The following is a 20,605-nucleotide window of genomic DNA, read 5'->3' on the forward strand; positions in this document are numbered from 1 at the left end:
TTTACAGTTAGAAAACCACGCATGCGTGGTTTACAGTTAGAAAACCGTGCATGTGCAGTACTGTCACGCCGGCCGCCGTGAAGACGCGTAGCGGCCGGTGTGATGACAACGAGCGTCACCGTTCAGGAAGTGGCAGCCCGACACTCGACCCCGGTGTCGACGGTCGTGATTTCTGCGGAGGGACTGGAAGAGGAGCCAGGAGGATGCTGGGGGACCTCCCGACCTACGGTGCGCTGGAGGGAGCCCCAGGTAAGTTCCGATTTTGTTTTGTTTTTTTACTCCTCAGAGTAAACCGGAGCTGACGTCATATGAAAAATCAAGGTACGTATCCGCGCAGCCGGCAGGTGGCGCTAATTACTATTCCCCCTCCAGGCCGCCATGGATAGTAGGGAAAGATGTAACTCTGGTGGAGTTTTGTCGCCACCTGCCGGATGCACCCGGCTAACGGATAAGTACCAAAATCGATACTTAACCAAGGTCTTCTGCGCATGCAGAAACGCTCAGAAATGCTGCAGGATCACATGGCTCTGGTGTGATCCATCCCATTTAAATACATTAGCCAAGTGCTTTTCAAAGCGGTAGTATATTCAAAAGCGCTCAGAAGCGCTCTTGGTGTGCACCAGGGCCATTTTCCAATAAAGCGATTGCTGAATCGCAAATCGCTAGTGATTTTTAAATTGCTAGGGTTGTTACTTTATCATAGAAATCACGAGAAGTATATTCCACTACAGTGATTCGATTTGGAAATCGCAATCGCTTGCTGGAGCGATTTTTACAATGATAATGCGATGAAAATCGCAATCGCATAACAGAATTAATGAAAAATCGCAATCGCTGGCGTTTGTGATTTGTGATTGCTAGTGGAAAAGGGCCCTAGGCAGCTTTCTCAGTGAAGCTTCAGAGGACAGCAAGGGAAAACACATGAGTAATCACTGGTATGTCATTGTGATGCAGCCAGTTAAAAATACCTGAAATGTATTACTTATTTGATTGGCTAGACTTTGTATGGAAATACAATGGATTAGGCATGTGATTTTGTTATTTTTGTGTTTTTCTTTTCCCTTTTTTTATTATGTTCCTATTTTCTGCCTAGAAAGCAATTGTGGTGAAAATCGGGGGCCCAGCCTCCTGGAAATCTCCGATCGGATGAGCTGCGCCGCCTGTCAGTGCACATTTGACAGCAGAGAGGAGCAGGTAACGGGCATCAGACTTCCTGCCAGATCCATCTTTACTCGTCCACTATCCTCTGTCAGTGATCTGCAAACTCGGCTCTCCAGCTGTTAAGGAACTACAAGTCCCACAATGCATTTGCCTTTATGAGTCATGACTGTGGCTGTCGGACTCCTGCAATGCATTGTGGGACTTGTAGTTCCTTAACAGCTGGAGAGCCATGTTTGCAGATCACTGTGTTATACCAATGGTGAAACTCCAAAAATTAGAATATCATGCAAAAGTCCATTTTATTTCAGTAACTTAACTTAAAAGGTGAAACTTATATATGAAATAGAATCATTACATGCAAAGCGAGATATTTCAAGCCTTTATTTGTTATAAGTTTGATTATAGCTTACAGCTTATGAAAACCCAAGTCTCAGATCATTAGAATATTGTGAAAATGTTCAATATTCTACACTCAGTGTGAGACACTAATCAGCTAATTCATACAAAACACCTGCAAAGGGTTCCTATTCCATAGATTAGTTGCACCTTTTAAAGAGACTCTGAAGCAAGTCAAAATCCATGTTTACAACTTTTATTAATGTTAAGCACTACAGCTAGTGCTAAACCGCCACATCCCCTCGGCAAAACGAGGGGTTTATACCCCAAATCCCCTTGTCTGATTGTGGGGAGCGCTTCCTGATTGAGGCAGAGCTTAGGGCTTCAGCTCTGCCTCTTCGCGCGTCAATCCCCGCTGATCGCCGCCTCTCCCCGCCCCTCTCAGTCTTCCTTCACTGAGAGGGGCGGGGCGGAGATCCGCGGGCAGATTGACAGGAATGGAGGCAGAGCTGCAGCTCATAGCTCTGCCTCCATGAGCAGCAAAATCCATGACCAAGAAAGTCGTGGATTTTGCACAGGGTATTTGGGGGATATAAACCCCTCGTTTTGCCGCGGGGATGCGGCGGTTTAGCACTAGCTATAGTGCTTAACATAAATAAAAGTTAAAAACATGGATTTTGACTCGCTTCAGAGTCTCTTTAAGTTAAACTACTGAAATAAATGGACTGTTGCGTGCTAATCTGATTTTTCTAGTTTCACCTGCAGTTGGGAATTTTTTTTTTTTCGGATGGATGTGATGGTGGTGCAGTACATAGCAGTGTCGCCTTGCAGCGTTGGGTCCCTGGTTTAGATCTGGGCCAAGACACTATCTGCATCTCATGTGTATGTTCTCCCAGACACTACAGTTGTCTCCCACATCCCAAACACACATAAGTTAATTGGTATCCCCCAGAATTAACAATGGGGACTTATGACTGTTATGTATTTATATAGCAGTGACATCTCCTGCAGCACTTTATAGAGTACATAGTCATGTCACTGACTGTCCTTAGAGGAGCTCACAATCTAATCCTACCATAGTCATAGTCTAATGTCCTAACATATTATTATTATTATTATTATTATTATTATTATGTATTTATATAGCACTGACATCTTCTGCAGCACTTTACAGAGTACCTAGTCCAGTATTCTTTTGAACCCAAACAAGTCCTTTTGATTTTCAATTTTAAGCGGACCTGAACTCGTTCATCTCTGCTCTAAAAGACACACAACAGCATAATAACTTTTAAAGAAAAAAGTCTTACAGCTGATACAAATCCTGCAATAAATCTGCAGTGTGTCTACTTCCTGCGTACATTGAAGCAGACTTATTGTTAACATCCTGTGTTTACAAATTAGCTGCTCTGACATGGCAGCCAGCTGACACCACTGAGAGATCAAATTACAGTGGTGATTAGTCACAGATGAGGGGGAGTTAGACAGGCTAAACTCTCTAAATACATACACGGTGCATTTCTCTCTATTTTGATTCTGTTCTATGCAAGAGTTCAGGTCTACTTTAATTGTGGGCAGTTTATTAATTGGAAGGGCAATAACTCATGGTGGAAAATGTTTGCTCTGACGGGGGCAGGGGTGACAGGGGAGCGATGGCTACATAGTATTTCACTCCATTCAGGATCAAGCCAAACGGCTACTAGTTCTGGAACAATACCATCAGACTCAGTAAAGCTGATCAGGCTGCACTGTGGTGTTCTGGAAGTTTTAGCCCATCTGGCAGACAGAAGAATGGCAGCTTGTATCCGAGACTTTCACTCCAAATCATTTCCTTTGACATATTCCCTGTAGAACTGTAATTTAATTATTGCATATTGATTTTCAGTAATTTGATATACTGCTTACTTACTTGGCTGGATAGTGTACTAGTTAAGGGCTTTGCCTCTCACACAGGAGACCAGGGTTTGGATCATGGCTCTGCCTGTTCAGTAAGTCTCAGTAAGAAGATCTTGGCCAAGACGCCTTAACAATGCTACTGCCTATAGAGAGCGCCCTAGTGGCTGCAGCTCTGGCGCTTTGAAACCACCAGGAGAAAAGCGCAATGTAAATGTTCTGTGTCTTATCTTTTCTAAAGAAAGAACACTACACCCTGGATTGGCACCGATTTAACTTGAAACGGAGAATCAAGGGGGCGACCACTGTGAGTGAGGAAGACTTCCAAGACCGAACACAGGCAGGTGAGAGTGACTGTCTCCAGGGGGAGGTATGAGGGACAAAAAAGGAGGTCCGTAAGGAGAGAGGAAATAAGTAAGACACGGGTGAAAAGTATTAAGGGAAATAAGTCGCCTTCTCTCTCTCACAGGGGATCTCTCCAGTATTTCTGGCTCAGACTCGGAGAGCTCAGATGAAGGCGATTCAGGAACCTCCTTAGAGCCAAATATTCAATACTCCCTCCTTTCGGGTCATCCAAGCCGAACGCAGAGAGTTCTGTTCAGGAACGGTCATGGGAAGCTGCTGTCGGTCTACCGCTGTGCACTGGCGGCAGAGAAGGTAAGGCACACATCCAGCTGCACATGGGCAGCTACACAAGCACATAATCCGCTGCACACGAGCATACAGCCGGCTTCACGCATCCAGCTTCACACGAGCACGCATCCAGCTTCACACGAGCACAGCTTCGCGCGAGCGCGTAGCCAGTTTCCCGCAGACACGTAATGAGTGTTCTCTGTATTCCAGGACACACAGGTGAGCCCCGAGCAGCTGCTGAGCTATGTGAAGAGCCTGCAGGAGCAGCCGGTGGTGGTGATTCTCATGGCCGGGGGAGGACACTTTGCTGGTGCCGTTTTCAAAGGGTGACTCATTATCTCATCTCATTGTCACATCTGTTAGTGAAAGGGAAATCTCACCTTTATTGCAAAAATGCATTCTGTTCATCTCAGCTCTACATGTCACAAGTTTAAACGGCAAACTTTATTTCTGCATTTCTTTTCTTGCTTCCTGTCCACATAAAATACAGCCCTTCCACAGTGTTACTAAGAGAAACGGTTGGGTAGGACTGTCAGTGTTTGCTGCCAGTCACAGAATTCATGAAAATGTTTAAAATGAGTAACAACGGCTCCTGATCTGTGAAGCCACTTATATGTGCGGCAGCATGGATGTTTATGGACAGTGCCTCCAAGCAGGGTGCTGGTGCCATGATTGCAAAGTAGATGAATGTAAACTTGGTCTGTATATATGCATGGATAATTTTAAGGCCCCGTGCCCACTGGCATTTTGAACCGGCATTGCGTTACCCTTTCTTATTGCAAGTGCAATGTAAGCTAATGGAGCCTTGCAGAGTTAGTGCAGCGTGATGCGCCGAAATGACGCAAACTCTGCAGCGCAAAATCGCGCTTACCGTAGAGATCCTGCAGTAATGCAAGTCAACTGGTGACCCAGGCAGTGTACATAAAGGGAGCGCGGTGCAGCGTTCCTGCGCGGACCGACAGGAAACCCAGTTATGTACTTCCTGTCCAGCAGGGAGTACGTCACTAAAAAGGAGGCGGGCCTATGCATAGGATCCTGTCGCTGCACCGTGGCGCAGGGTCATCTGAAGCCTCATTTCTGTGGTGTGCACAATGCACTACATCGCATGCAAAAAGTGTCATATAGGCCTTAGGCCTCTTGCCCACTACATGCGATTCTGATTGTTTTTACACGATCTGATTTTTTTTTTATTTCGATTAAAAAAAAGTATGCAGTACTTTTTTTAAATCGGAATCAAAAATCAGATCGTATAAAAAATTTGAATCGCATGTAGTGTGCTAGAGGCCTAAAAGTTATGTTGTCTGCTAGGTGGTATTCCTCTGCGCCACTCCTCGGGCAGCCTTTGGCGCTACTTATATCCCCAAGTTGTCCAAAGACGAGCTTATCTGCACAGCAAATGTGCAAGGCCGGTGCCATCTGGATGCACTCGTTTTCAGAAATTCTGAGGGCTCGTTCACACTAAGGGCGTTTTTGGCTTTTTTTTCAAACACGGGCGATTTTCAAAATCGCCCTAAAAAAGCTTGTGCAATGATTCTGTATGACAGAGTTCACATCTGTAGATAAGATAACCGGTCTCCTGGATGTGATTGTATGCTGGTGTTGGGCTCCCAGGCTGCTCAAAGTATATATGTAGAAAGAGGAGTCCACACAGACTTGCTGGAATGTTGCTTGAATTTTATTGTTCCACCACACACACATGCAATCTGTGATCTGACCATATTGGCCGACGATCGTTTCGGGGCCTGCAAGAGGTCCCCTTTGTCAAGGCATCGGCAGAAGAAAACATGTTTTCTTCTGCCTATGCCTTGACAAAGGGGACCTCTTGCAGGCCCCGAAACGATCGTCGCCCAATACGGTCAGATCACAAGCAGAGTTCACATCTGAGCGGTTCGTTTCTGATCCGCTCAGAGAAGCACTGCATAGGCCATTTTTGAGGAGATTCCGTCTCAATGGAAGGTGTAGGAAAAACGCAAAACGCTCACGAAATTGCTTTGTGCAGTGATTGCGTTTGAGTTTTTAAGAATAAATACATTGTATTTATTCTTTTCCAGGTCAAAGAGTTCACTTCCTGAGTTGCGTCAGGGAGTGGATTACAAAACTTGCTCGGGAAAAACGCTTAGCAATCCGCTTAGCACAAAGACAAATCGCCCACCCAAGCGCCGGGAATCGGAAATAAAAACATGTCAAACGCCCAATGCTAACGGCCACGCGAAAGGAACGTAAACAAGGCCTTAGGGAAGGGAGTACTACCGACGGGTGTGCTGGGGACAGCCCAGGAACGACAGGACGGACTGAGGACCGGGGACACTCTATGGTATGCATGATATGCAGCTTGAAACTGGGCCAAAAAATGGACTTTCTGCCATTTTGGTTGGCTGTGTTAAATTTGCATGTGAGCCGGAACTATTGGCATCTCATTCACTATCGCTGCTTCTCAGGAAAGGTGGCGGGATACGCTAGTAACAGAGATGCAGCGCTGATCTACCTTTAGGTCATTTTACAAAGAAAGTGGAATTTCTCTTGAAACTGTAAATTATCAGACTGTAATTGCAATAAAAATTTGTTTCCATAATTTTTATTGCCTGGTAAATTTTCGCTGTGGTTTTACTTTAAAGCGGTTTAAAACTCTGACAAAATTTTCAACAAAAATGTGTGTTCCTACTTTTTATAACCCATACAATTATCATATTTGTTTTCGTGCACAAGTATGATTATTCAGTTAGACATTATAACTACCCAAAGTTCAGTTAATTTATTTTTAAAGCTGCTGGTGCATTTTATTCATAACTGTTGTCATTCTGTTGTGAATGCTGCCAGCAGTGATTTCTGACCTGTTTCACCCCAGGACTCATCAGCTGAAGTCCTGCACAGCCAGAGAATGTTTACATAAATGTATCAAATAAAGAATGTGTACACAAGATAAGCTTAACAGCAGTTCAGATTCAGTTCTCCCTGCAGAAGAAAGAGTCAGGCCAGAAACCCACTAGGAGCGATTTCTAAGCGCTAGCGATTTGAAAAAGCTCTTGCTAATGCAATGCTATGGGGGATTTTTATAAAATCAAATCGCTCAAGTGGGATCACACCCATAGTATTACATTAGCAAGAGTTTTCAAATCGCAAATCGCTCAGCAAATTGCTCCTAGTGGGTTTCTGGCCTCAGCCCTGTGATGTAACCCTTTGAATGCTGTTTTACTAAAAAAACAAACAAAAAAAAAACATTGTGTTGGTATATTATATGCTGTAAATAATCTTTTAGAGCAAAGAAGACATTTTGGGTTATATTCCGCTTTAACCTTCTTCTCTGATGTATTTCTGTCCCTTGTTTGCGTCACACAGGAAGGAGGTACTGAAGCACAAGACCATCCACCGCTATACAGTGCGGGCAAAAAGGGGGACGGCGCAGTCACTGCACGACGCCCAGAACCACAGTCACATGGCCAAGTCAGCTGGGGCAACCCTGAGACGGTATAATCAGGCAGCTCTGATAGCGGTGAGGAGTGTGCGGGGGAGATCTGTAGAAAACAAAAAGTTCAGATCTTTCGCAAAGTTTATTTTTAAACTTTCAGTGAGATTGTTGAAGGCTGTTCATTGTTTCACGTTTGTATGCATGATTAATATACTGTATAATAATATGTTCTAGTAAGTGTATTTTCAAATAAAATGTGTTAGAACTGGATGTTAAGCAGGCTTTCTGTTCAGGCTGTTTTGCATAGAATTCCTGTCCCTTTTGATTTGACCACATGTGTTGCTCTTCATGTTGTGACATTGTTGGTGTGGTTTTTGTGGTTCTTTACACTTATCGGCAGCACTTTGTGTTCTCTCCATCAGGATATCCACCAGCTGTTACAGAGCTGGGCAGAACACATTACAGAAGCTCGGGGGATCTTCCTGCGGGCCCCTCGCTCTGACAGGACTCTGTTCTTGGGGAAGAACTCCCCCATTCTGAAGAAGGACCCCCGGGTCCACGGCGTTCCCTTCAGCACCAGGAGAGCCACGTTCCGGGAGGTGCAGCGCGTGCACACACAGCTATTTACACTGCAGGTGCATGGTGAGAGCAGGGGGTGTGGCCTGTCTGTGGGGGAGGGCTGTATAAAGGAGAAGCGTAGTGAAGGTAACTGATCGCATAAATATAGAACAGCCCCAAATTTCCCTTAATCTTAATCTCCCTTAATGCAGTGATGTGTTAGGGTCGGGGCCCACTAGAGAGCGCTGTTAAAATAGGAATTACGGATATAGCGGTGCTCAGTGCCGTCAAAAGACGGAGATCAAATTACTTTTAAAAGACTGTAATTCGTCCGCCAGCTATAGATGAAAGCCGAATTACATCTTTCCCCCCTATCCATGGCGGCCTGGAGAGGGAATAGTAATTAACGAGCCCGGCGCCGGGACTTGTGCAGAAGCCGGGTAAGCCGTATATCGGCTTTATCCTGCGCCCAAATCTCCCAGTGGCATATTTATAGGCACAGACTAACCAGCAAGCTCATGGTGACCCAGAACTCATTGGGGTGTGTAAGGGACTACAATGGTCCTAAAAGCCCCCTTACTAAGATGTTAAGAAAAACAAAAGTTTGCTTTCCTAAAACAGAAAGAATTTGCGATAATTCAGGTTAGAGTGAGCTCGAGATGTCTCCCAGGCACCACTGCTGAATATATCCATGTGCATATGGTTAATTTGCATATATTCAGCAGTGGTGCCTGGGAGACATCTCGAGCTCACTCCAACCTGAATTATCGCAAATTCTTTCTGTTTTAGGAAAGCAAACTTTTGTTTTTCTTAGCATATTTATAGGTATGTTTCACTAGGGTGTGTTTGGCAGTGTTTTGGGACCGCTGACAATTGCCAGCGATTCCCAGAAACGATTTCCCAATGAAAGTGAGTGGTGGGGAATCCATTAGTGTGATTGCAATTGGGGTTAATTGCAGTCTCAGGACATGCAGCATTTTGAATGTGTTTGTGCTCAATGCTGGGTATTGTAGCTTTTCAAAAGTGCTTTTGCAGCGATTTGATGGGGGGGGTCAAGCGATAAAAAATGTAAGTAAAGTTATTTATACTTACTGGGTGTCCGTATTTCAAGCTTCTGCCCATAGCCCGCCCCCTAGCAGAAGGTCACAGATGCTTTTCTGGTCCTAGAGAAGCACCTATGACCTCTTCCTTTGGGGGCGGAGCTACAGACAAAAGCCAGACATCCAACACCCAATAAGTATATAAGTTTATTTAACAAAAAAAAACCTGCATATTGGTAATTGGAAGCGCTGTACAGTTTACTGTACAGCACTTCTAATCGCCGGGAACTGCAATCGCCGTAGGAATTGCTGCACACAGCGCTGTGGTCATTTTAAAATGCTGCAGTGATTCCTAGTGGATTCCAGGCCTTACTGATTATCGCAACTGTGCCGGTTCTGTGAAGGGATCAGTTTTGTGAGGCTAGACAAGATGTGCTGTTGTATTCCGTTCCCTGCACTCTACTGATTCTTGCTCATGTATATTCACCTTGTGATTCTGCACAGAAAAGGGAGTACCTGTCTCGGGAACACAGGAGCGACCTGCCAGACCTAGAAGACTGAGACAGACGGCAAAGCAGGAAGCGATAAATGGTGAGAGCTGAAAAGGGATGAATAGATATTCATGATAGTCTTGCCTACATCTCTCAGTGGTGTAAATTGCATAGCCAAGAACATGATCTGACTATTCTCCTCGGCACTCCAGAACAGGAGCACACTGATGAGTCATCACTTTTCCACTTTTTTTTATTTTTTTTATTTTAAAGAGACACTGAAGCGGAAAAAAAAATGTTATAGTGAATTGGTTGTGTACTATGAATAATTACTAGAAGATTAGCAGCAAAGAAAATATTCTCATACTTTTATTTTCAGGTATAAAGTGTTTTTTCTAACATTGCATCATTCTATAATATGTGCAGATTACACAACACTCAGCATTCAAAATGAGTCTTTCAGAGCAGTCTGTGAAGTAATGACCTCTCCTCTAGCAGAGGAAAAGTAAATAGTCCAGGAACAGTTGAGATAATAAAAGTCAGATAACAGCCCTCTCCACGACTAACTTAGTCGGAGAGCTTAATGGCTTGTTTGCATAGAGATAACAACTGGAGTTTCTCAACTCTTCCTGTACTGGAAACAAGTACACTGATGTATCTGATCTTAATGTTTTATTTCTTAGCTGTGCTACACATACAAATCATAATATCATCATTTTTTTTTTCGCTTCAGTGCCTCTTTAAGGCTGCTGTTAGCATAACACTGGCAGGCAGGGCTTTGGAGTGGGTACAGAAATCATCAGACTCCTCAGTTTATGAAACCACCGACTCAGGCTCCAGGTACCCAAAATTGCTCCCAGGGCCCCCATCAGAAATTTTTGTGCCCCATACTGGGCAAACCTACTGACCCCCCTCACTCCCCTCTGCCCTACATGGAAAATCACTATCTTTGAAGGCCTGAACACACTAACCGCTTTTCATGCACTCCCTTGACTGGGAGCATTTTGCATATGTTCAGTTCATTAACACTGTAACTGTGCAGAACACTTCCAGCTATGGGAGCGCAATAGAGGAGGTGGGCATCCCAGAACAGTGCATGCGGAGTGCCCCGCAACCCAGCTGGATTGTGCAAACTTCACGGTAGCACAACCGATGGGACCAGAAGCGTATCAAGGGAGCTGATGGACTGCAAGGGGCTGGAAGGAGTCCCAGGAAAGTAATAGAAAACAAAAGTTTGCTTTCTTAAAACAGAAAGAATTTGCCATAATTCAGGTTGGAGTGAGCTCTGACCGTGCACTGATGAGGATCAACCAATCCGAAACAGTCTGTATCCATGTTGGATTATTATGGCTCTGTACAAATTAACAAGCTGACACATCATTGCATTCCAGCGGTTCTGGAGGTGTGTTTAGCTTCTAAGGGCAACAATGGTTAAGTTGCATATATTCAGCAGTGATGCATTGTGGGAGACATCTCGGAGCTCACTCCAACCTGAATTATTGCAAATTCTTTCTGTTTTAAAAAGCAAACTTTTTGTTTTCCTTAGTATTTTAGTAAGGGTTTTTTTTAGGACCATTATAGCCCCTCACACACTCCAATGAGTTCTGGGTCACCATGAGCTTGCTGGTTGGTCTGTACCCCAGGAAAGTAAAAATCCTCCCCCCCCACCCCCCATTTGTCTCAGGTTTACTTTATTCAGTAACTGACTAAGGTAACTCCTGGATGGCCTTTTGGCTAAGATCAACTGTAGTATCTGTTCTTATCAGTGTCAGGGAGGCATGTTACTGGGAACCCTGGCCTGGTCACCTGGGAGAAGGACGCCTTGAACGACCGACTGAGGGAGAGCTGAACCTCAGGTCCTCCAAGTGAAAGTGTCCGTCCTGGTTCATAATTCCCAGAGGCTGACTGAATGGATCTACCATAATCGAAGCTGAAGGGCTGAGGGCTTTGCTTAGGTGTACTGCCCCTGGAAGTGGCGCTCCAGGAGTACCTGAAAAACCTGGGACCTGGAAAACCCCATGGTGGAGTAAGGTGCTTAGGTCTGTACTGCCCATATGCATTGCCGACTAAAGCAGCTCCCCGGCCTTTTGGCTAGGGAGAGTGCGAAATTTTTATGACGCCGGCCGCAAGGTCAGGGCCAGCTTGCTGGCACTGGGGACTTGTCCCCTGGGGACTTTAGTCTCTGCCCCAACTGGGCAGTTGGGGGTCCTCCTATCCTTCGGGTGTTGGAGGACCCAAAAGCCCCATGCGCCGATGGCAATGGGGGAAGTTCCCTTCGGGGAACACCGGAAAGGGCCCTGCTTTTGTGGGGCCCGGGGCTGCTCATGCACGTTTTTGAGGGGTGTTTATGCACTTCCACTTTTTCCGTGCATGGGCATAAAGCCTTGCTTACTCCGGGCTCCTGTTGCATGCAACAGGAGTCAAGAAAGCTAAAATAAAACAAAAAAACTCCTGGATGAGCCTCTCGGCACCTCTCACCACATTAATGGGCAGCCAGAAGGACAGACACAGACTGCAGTTGGGGCCTGTGTGTGGCACTGTTCACCAGGCCCCAAATTCACTCAAGCCCCAAACAGCAGTCCCCCCGTGATGTCCCCGAAGGCGGCGCTGATTTCTTCAACTCCACAGCCCTGCTGGCATAATGGGATCATAGAGGACGGCGCGGGCACATGACAGCTGCAGAGGGCCGGTAGACGTCCCAGGTAAGTGTCAGTTTTTGTTTTTAAAACTCCCCTCAGAACCCCTTTAATATTGTATTTTGAACTTGAGATTCGGATCGGGATCGCTTTAAAAGAAAATAAACTAATATATGAAATAGGAACCCTTTGCAGGTTTTTAGTTTGATTAATTAGCAGATTAGTGTCTGACACTTTGAGCATGGAATAGTGAACATATTCACAATATTCTAATGGTCTGAAATCTCATAAGCTGTAAGCCATAATCCTCAATATTATCACCAATAACGGCTTGGCATATCTCGCTTTGCATGTCAGGAGTCTATTTCATATATTAGTTTCACTTTCTAAGTTGAATTACTGGAATAATTTGACTTTTGTATGATGATGTATGATGACATTTTACAATTTTTCACAATAGTGCTCCTTTTAGGATTTCTGATTTAAATTTTTATACAGGTATAGATGGGACTTTGCTCAATTTGAAATGCTAACTAGTTTAAAATAACAAGTTAAAAAAAAAAAAATTTTTTTTTTTGCTTTTCTCTATGGTATTTACAGTTAGCTCCATAAGTTTGGACAGAGACATCTTTTTTTCTGATGTTTGTTCTGGACATTACCAAGATGAATTTTGAATTCTCAGATGCAGTTGAACTGCAGACCTTCAGCTTTAGGGCCGGTTCACACGGACGGCAGGCGGCGTTGGGGTGGCCAGGAAGTCGCGTCGTCATGCGACGTCCCGTTCGGTGGCGGCGGTACAGAGATCGTCGCGATCGGCGTTTCTCGTCCCCGCAGGGGGACATATAGCCGCGCCGGCTAGCCGTCCCTGGACGTTGCATGCGGCTTCTAGGGACGGCCGAAACGATGCGTTAAATCGGGATCAGAACGCCGCGTTTATGCAATCGACGGTAATCGACGGTAACCGCGCAATGCTAAACGCTCCTATTCACTTGAATGGGATAGTTTAGCCGATGGGTCCCGAACGCTTGACGGTAGACGCCGCCAAGCGTCCGTGTGAACCGGCCCTTAAAGAGACTCTGTAACAATTTTTTCAGCCTTAGTTCTTCTATCCTATAAGTTCCTATGCCTGTTCTAATGTGCTGGGGCTTACTGCAGCCTTTCCTAATTACACTGTCTCTGTAATAAATCAATGTATCTTTCCCCTGTCGTGTCTGTCGGGCTAAAGCTGAGTACACACGTACGATAACGATCGTTCAAAAACGAACGATAACGACAATCGGAACGATAATCGTGCGTTCAAAAAGTGTGAACGATCGTTTTTGTGAACGATAACGATCATTATCGTTCAATCGGACCGATCCAACCCGGCGGATTTTTTCGAAAGATAATCGTTCAATCGTTGCAGTGTGTACAAAGATCGTCCGATAACGCATGTTCTTATTGCCTGTCATAACGTCACTTCCGTTTGCGCACGCATTTTTTAATCGTTCGTCGTTCAGTACTTTATACTTATATCGTTCACGTGTGTACACAATCGTTCATTACGAACGATCTTTTCCGTCTAATTTGAATATCGTGTAAACGTCACGAATCGTTCGTAACGAACGATCTTTATCGGACGTGTATACGAACCTTAAGGCTTTGAATGTGTGGAATGTGCAGGGCTGCTTGTCATTGGATAGAAGCGATACACACCCTCTGCAGGCCCCCTGCATACTCTGAATGACTCATACACTATGCTTAGCTGAGCCTATTAGGAGCTGGTTAGTTTGTTTGTAAACACTGCCTAAAACTGTTAATTACAAGCCAGGATTGCAGCAGAGAGTGGCAGAAACAGCACAGAGGGGCACAGGAGAAAATAAGGAATAGAATGGTATGCTTTTTAGTGTAAGAATATTAGAGTACAGATTCTCTTTAAAGAGAATCTGTACTCTAATATTCTTACAATAAAAAGCATACCATTCTATTCATTATTTTCTCCTGTGCCCCTCTGTGCTGTTTCTGCCACTCCCTGCTGCAATCCTGGCTTGTAATTAACAGTTTTAGGCAGTGTTTACAAACAAACTAACCAGCTCCTAATAGGCTCAGCTAAGCATAGTGTATGAGTCATTCAGAGTATGCAGGGGGCCTGCAGAGGGTGTGTATCGCTTCTACCAATCACAAGCAGCCCTGCACATTCCACACAATCAAGCTTTAGCCCGACAAACAGGACAGAGGAAAGATACATTGATTTATTACAGAGACAGTGCAGTTAGGAAAGACTGTAGTAAGCCAGAGCAGATTAGAACAGGCATAGGAACTTATAGGATAGAAGAACTAAGGCTGAAAAAATTGTTACAGTCTCTCTTTAATGCAGTGGGGTGAACAAAACGATTGCATAAAAATATGAGGCAACTAAAGGTAGCCATACACTAGTCGATTTGCCATCAGATCGACCAACAGATAGATCCCTCTCTGATCGAATCTGATCAGAGAGGGATCGTATGGCTGCCTTTTCTGCAAACAGATTGTGAATCGATTTCAACATGAAATCGATTCACCATCTGTGAAGCTGCTGCTGCCGCCTCCTCCCGCCAGCTATATATTAACTGCTCCGCCGGCGCAAGTCCCCCGGTCTCCGCTGTCTTGTTCTCCGCGCTAGGCTCCAAGTCCGGCTGGCTTCACTGAACTTCCTGCTCCGGGGAACAGTAGAGGGCACTCTGCTGTTTAAACTTCCTGCCAGGACAGGAAGTTCAGTGAAGCCAGCCGGACTCTGAGCCCAGGCGGAGAACAAGAGAGCAGGGACACGCGCAGGCGGAACAGGAAATGTATTGCAGCTAGCGTCGGTCGTCGGGCATTCGAACGCCGATATCGACACGCTCCCAATCCGCCGGCGATCGAGCAAAATCTTCCGCACGGGAACGATTGATTTCGGACAGAAATCGATCGTTCTGTCAGCGTTTGCCCAACGATTTCACAGCAGATTCGATCACAGTAATCGAATCTGCTGTATATCGGCGGGAAAATCGTTAGGTGTATGGGCCCCTTAAAGCATTTTGTTATTAGATTTTCAGATCCTCTTCTGCCTGAAATGCTGTATGCTCATCTGATATGTTATCAAAAAGGAAAATTAAATTGGTTATCCGCCTGTATGTCCTCTATGCCGCTTTGTCAGATGCCACTGAACTATCGGACGATGATGATCCGGAGCCGGGAGAGTATGTGGTAGAAGAGCTGACACTCAGCACACTGGATCTCCGGGAACATGAAGTGTATCCAAAAAGAAAAAGGAAAAAGAAGAAGAAAAAGGATGGATCAGGTGACTATACAGATTATCATTAGCAATACAACTGACTGCTATTATGTGCTGTTGGTGTTTATGTAGGTGACATCTACTCTGCAGTACAGTAACAAGAGCGTGTATTTCAGGTGGCAGCAAGTATGCGATCTATTCATCAGCACATTGTATTACACGTTGTCAATGATCAGAAAATGTATACTTAAAGGATACCCGAGGTGACATGAGATGGACATGTGTATGTACAGTGCCTAGCACACAAATAACTATGCTGTGCTCCTTTTTTTCTTTCTCAGCCTGAAAGAGTTAAATATCAGGTATGTGAGTGGCTGACTCAGTCCTGACTCAGACAGGAAGTGACTACAGTGTGACCCTCACTGATAAGAAATTCCAACTATTAAACACTTTCCTAGCAGAAAATGGCTTATGAAAGCAGGAAATAGATAAAAAGGGTCAATGGTTGATAGATTTTAGCTCTGGCATACTTCAGTGAATGTGTCATTGACCAAAAACAGTAAACCAGTTAAAACTTAAAAAAAGTAGATTTAAGCATAAAATAAAACCATGGAAAATCTTAAAGGGGAACTGAAGTAAGAGGTATACGAAGGCTGCCATATTTATTTCCTTTTAATCAATACCAGTTGCCTGGCAGCCCTGCTGGCCTATTTCTCTGCAGTAGTATCTGAATAACACCAGAAACAAGCATGCAGCTAGTCTTGTCAGATCTGACTTTAAAGTCTGAAACACCTGATCTGCTGCATGCTTGTTCAGGGGCTATGGGTAATAGTGTTAGAGGCAGAGGATCAGCAGGGCTGCCAGGCAACTGGTATTGCTTAAAAGAAAAGAGGGAGAGAGCCGTGTGCTTGCGAGCTTACAATCTAAAGGAGTAGGTTTTGTTCAGGATCGATTTGACAGTGCTGGCTCAGGTACTGATGTCCCTATGCTGCTCAGAGCCTCATCAAGGTGCTAAGATGCAGCAGATTAACTGACAGAGATAAAGGCCAATCGCGCAAGTCTGTAAATAAGATTGTTTTCTCTACAGTTACTCAGACTTTTTTGTATTGGCAAAAAAAATAAAATAAGAAAATCCAGATTGTTGCAGCAAAAACGGGGGTAAAAATTACCAAATGTGTCCAAACATGAGGAGAGGCCAATGGATATCACAGTACTGAAAGTAAAGACTAGGGATGGTCTATGAGATGCTAATAATTTTGAGTTGATGCAGCATTATGTACATTTTTTGTATGGAAATGTATGCAGCTTAAACATGAAACAATCAAATCCTGGTGAGGTTAAATTTGATTGGTCCATTTTCAAGTTGCATAAATATGCATACAAAATTTGCATAATCCTGCATCAACACAAAATTATTTGCATCTCAGTGACCATCCCTACTAAAGACTTCTCTCCCAGTCTGTACGGCTGTGATAACGTGTACAGGGAGTGCAGAATTATTAGGCAAATCAGTATTTTGACCACATCCTCCTCTTTATGCATGTTGTCTTAGGCTGGTTTCACACCAGGACGTTGCGTTTTAGAGACGTTATGGTCGCATAACCTGCCCCTAACACAACGCCTGGTGCTCCCTGCTTTGGACGTCAGAGTGAGCCGCGTTGTGCAGCTCACTCTGGCGTCCGTGATGCCGTGATGCGCACTCTTGGACGCATGCGGCATCACGTGGTCCCGCCGGCCAATCGCGGCACAGAGCGGCCGTTCCAAGAAGTAAACACTGCACATCACTGAGTGCAGTGAATATTAATTAGCCATGTGCCTGGCCGCTCTCCGCTCCTCCCCAATGTTACTGAGCATGTGCAAGTAGTCTAACGCGGCTCTGCCGCTTACAAAGTACTGCATGCAGTACGTTGACTTATGGCGCAGCGTTACTGTGTAACGCAACGTGGGCACTGTGAACAGCCCATTGATTTTTCATTGCTGTGCGGTGGGCTGCGTTACAGGCTGCTCTAACGTGCGCCTGTAACGTCCCACTGTGAAACCAGCCTTACTCCAAGCTGTATAGGCTCGAAAGCCTACTACCAATTAAGCATATTAGGTGATGTCATCTCATTGACCATCCCTACTAAAGACTTCTCTCCCAGTCTGTACGGCTGTGATGATAACGTGTACAGGGAGTGCAGAATTATTAGGCAAATGAGTATTTTGACCGCATCATCCTCTTTATGCATGTTGTCTTACCCTAAGCTGTATAGGCTCGAAAGCCTACTACCAATTAAGCATATTAGGTGATGTGCATCTCTGTAATGAGAAGGGGTGTGGTCTAATGACATCAACATCCTATATCAGGTGTACATAATTATTAGGCAACTTCCTTTCCTTTGGCAAAATGGGTCAAAAGAAGGACTTGACAGGCTCAGAAAAGTCAAAAATAGTGAGATATCTTGCAGAGGGATGCAGCACTCTTAAAATTGCAAAGCTTCTGAAGCGTGATCATCGAACCATCAAGCGTTTCATTCAAAATAGTCAACAGGGTCGCAAGAAGCGTGTGGAAAAACCAAGGCGCAAAATAACTGCCCATGAACTGAGATAAGTCAAGCGTGCCGCTGTCAAGATGCCACTTGCCACCAGTTTGACCATATTTCAGAGCTGCAACATCACTGGAGTGCCCAAAAGCACAAGGTGTGCAATACTCAGAGACATGGCCAAGGTAAGAAAGGCTGATACGACCACCACTGAACAAGACACACAAGCTGAAACGTCAAGACTGTGCCAAGAAATATCACAAGACTGATTTTTCTAAGGTTTTATGGACTGATGAAATGGAGTGAGTCTTGATGGGCCAGATGGATGGGCCCGTGGCTGGATTGGTAAAGGGCAGAGAGCTCCAGTCCGACTCAGACGCCAGCAAGGTGGAGGTGGAGTACTGGTTTGGGCTGGTATCATCAAAGATGAGCTTGTGGGGCCTTTTCGGGTTGAGGATGGAGTCAAGCTCAACTCCCAGTCCTACTGCCAGTTTTTGGAAGACATCTTCTTCAAGCAGTGGTACAGGAAGAAGTCTGCATCCTTCAAGAAAAACATGATTTTCATGCAGGACAATGCTCCATCACACGCGTCCAAGTACTCCACAGCGTGGCTGGCAAGAAAGGGTATAAAAGAAGAAAAACTAATTACATGGCCTCCTTGTTCACCTGATCTGAACACCATTGAGAACCTGTGGTCCATCATAAAATGTGAGATTTACAAGGAGGGAAAACAGTACACCTCTCTGAACAGTGTCTGGGAGGCTGTGGTTGCTGCTGCATGCAATGTTGATGGTGAACAGATCAAAACACTGACAGAATCCATGGATGGCAGGCTTTTGAGTGTCCTTGCAAAGAAAGGTGACTATATTGGTCACTGATTTGTTTTTGAATGTCAGAAATGTATATTTGTGAATGTTGAGATGTTATATTGGTTTCACTGGTAAAATAAATAATTGAAATGGGTATATATTTGTTTTTTGTTAAGTTGCCTTATAATTATGCACAGTAATAGTCACCTGCACACACAGATATCCCCCTAAAATAGCTAAAACTAAAAACAAACTAAAAACTACTTTCAAAAATATTCAGCTTTGATATTAATGAGTTTTTTGGGTTCATTGAGAACATGGTTGTTCAATAATAAAATTATTCCTCAAAAATACAACTTGGCTAATAATTCTGCACTCCCTGTATGTCCTTTGTTTTATCTAATAGAATCCCTGGGTGTCCAGGATGTCAGAGGATCAGACTCCACCTCTCAGAGGCAGGTGGGCGATGCCGGGGATGACTGTATGGATGATGATTTAGCCAATCTGGAGCCAACAATGGCAGCAGTGGAAGGTAAGAACTTCCTGAATGGAACACATGTATAAGGAGTTTTATCAGAAAAATGACCACCTGTGATGGTGCCAGATAAACGTTTATCTGAGCCTTCCTAAGTACTGCAGATGCTAGCCTAAGATGATTGCATGCCGACTTACACACTGTTAAGGTGCCCATACACTGGTCAATTTGCCATCAGATCGACCAACAGATAGATCCCTCTCTGATCGAATCTGATCAGAGAGGGATCGTATGGCTGCCTTTACTGCAAACAGATTGTGAATCGATTTCACTAGGAAACCGATTCACAATCTGTGAAGCTGCTGCCCCCCCCCCATACATTACCTGCTTCGCCGGCGTGTGTCCCCGCTGTCACTGCTGTTCCTTCTCTGCTGGGTTCCGGCAGGATTCACTTCTTCCTGTCCGGGGAAGTTTAAACAGTAGAGAGCGCTCTACTGTTTAAACTTCCTGTCGGGACAGGAAGAAGTGAAGCCTGCCGGAACCCAGCAGAGAAGGAACAGCAGAGACACTGTAATGTATTGTCACTAGCGTAGGTCGTCGGACATTCGAACGCTGCTATCGACACACTCCCGACCCGCCGGCGATCGAGCGAAATCTTCCGGATCGACGAAAACGATCGATTTTGGACGGAAAACGATCGTTCAGTCAGCGTTTGCGCAACGATTTCACAGCAGATTTGATCACGGTGATCGAATCTGCTGTATATCGGTGGGCAAATCATTAGGTGTATGGGCCCCTTTACATTTATGACTAAGGTATCTGGAGTAGAAGTAGTCTTTACATGGCAGTAGTCATGTCGATCGTTTAAAATGCCCAAGCTTCATTGTGGATTGTTCGTTTTTGCCATTGTTATTCATATTATTTAGAATTAATATAGCACCAACATCTTCCACAGCACTTCACAGAGTATATATAGTCATGTCACTGACTATTCTCAGAGGAGCTCACAATCTACTCCCTACCATAGTCACAGTCTAATGTCCTACCATATTATTATGTATTTATATAGCACTGACATCTTCTACAGCACTTTACAGAGTACATAGTCATGTCACTGACTGTCCTCAGAGGAACACCCAATGTAATCCAGTTATAGTCATTGTCTAATGTTCTACCATATTATTAATATTATGTATTTATATAGCACTGACCTCTACTGCAGCAGTATACAGAGTACATAGTCATGTCACTGACTGTCCTCACGGGAGCTCACAATCTAATCCTGCCATAGTCATAGTCTAATGTCCTACCATATTATTATTATGTATTTATATAGCACTGACATCTTCTGAAGCAGTATACAGAGTACATAGTCATGTCACTGACTGTCCTCAGAGGAGCTCACAATCTAATCCC

General features: G+C 44.6%; 1 protein-coding gene across 3 annotated transcripts in view; it reads left to right on the top strand.

The window, feature by feature from the left end:
• Positions 1-20,605, top strand: part of ANKZF1 (ankyrin repeat and zinc finger peptidyl tRNA hydrolase 1) — a 43,060-nt gene that overhangs the window by 10,700 nt on the left and 11,755 nt on the right. For all 3 annotated transcript variants that reach the window (XM_068245969.1, XM_068245970.1, XM_068245971.1), the window contains 9 exons: positions 1,094-1,194; positions 3,629-3,731; positions 3,857-4,044; positions 4,231-4,346; positions 7,357-7,510; positions 7,849-8,068; positions 9,529-9,615; positions 15,306-15,449; positions 19,121-19,246. In XM_068245969.1, coding sequence (XP_068102070.1) covers positions 1,094-1,194; positions 3,629-3,731; positions 3,857-4,044; positions 4,231-4,346; positions 7,357-7,510; positions 7,849-8,068; positions 9,529-9,615; positions 15,306-15,449; positions 19,121-19,246 — 1,239 coding nt within the window. The remainder of the gene's footprint in view (positions 1-1,093; positions 1,195-3,628; positions 3,732-3,856; positions 4,045-4,230; positions 4,347-7,356; positions 7,511-7,848; positions 8,069-9,528; positions 9,616-15,305; positions 15,450-19,120; positions 19,247-20,605) is intronic.

This window comes from Hyperolius riggenbachi, chromosome 7 (genome assembly GCF_040937935.1).
Source record: "Hyperolius riggenbachi isolate aHypRig1 chromosome 7, aHypRig1.pri, whole genome shotgun sequence".
In the NCBI taxonomy this organism is placed as follows: domain Eukaryota; kingdom Metazoa; phylum Chordata; class Amphibia; order Anura; family Hyperoliidae; genus Hyperolius; species Hyperolius riggenbachi.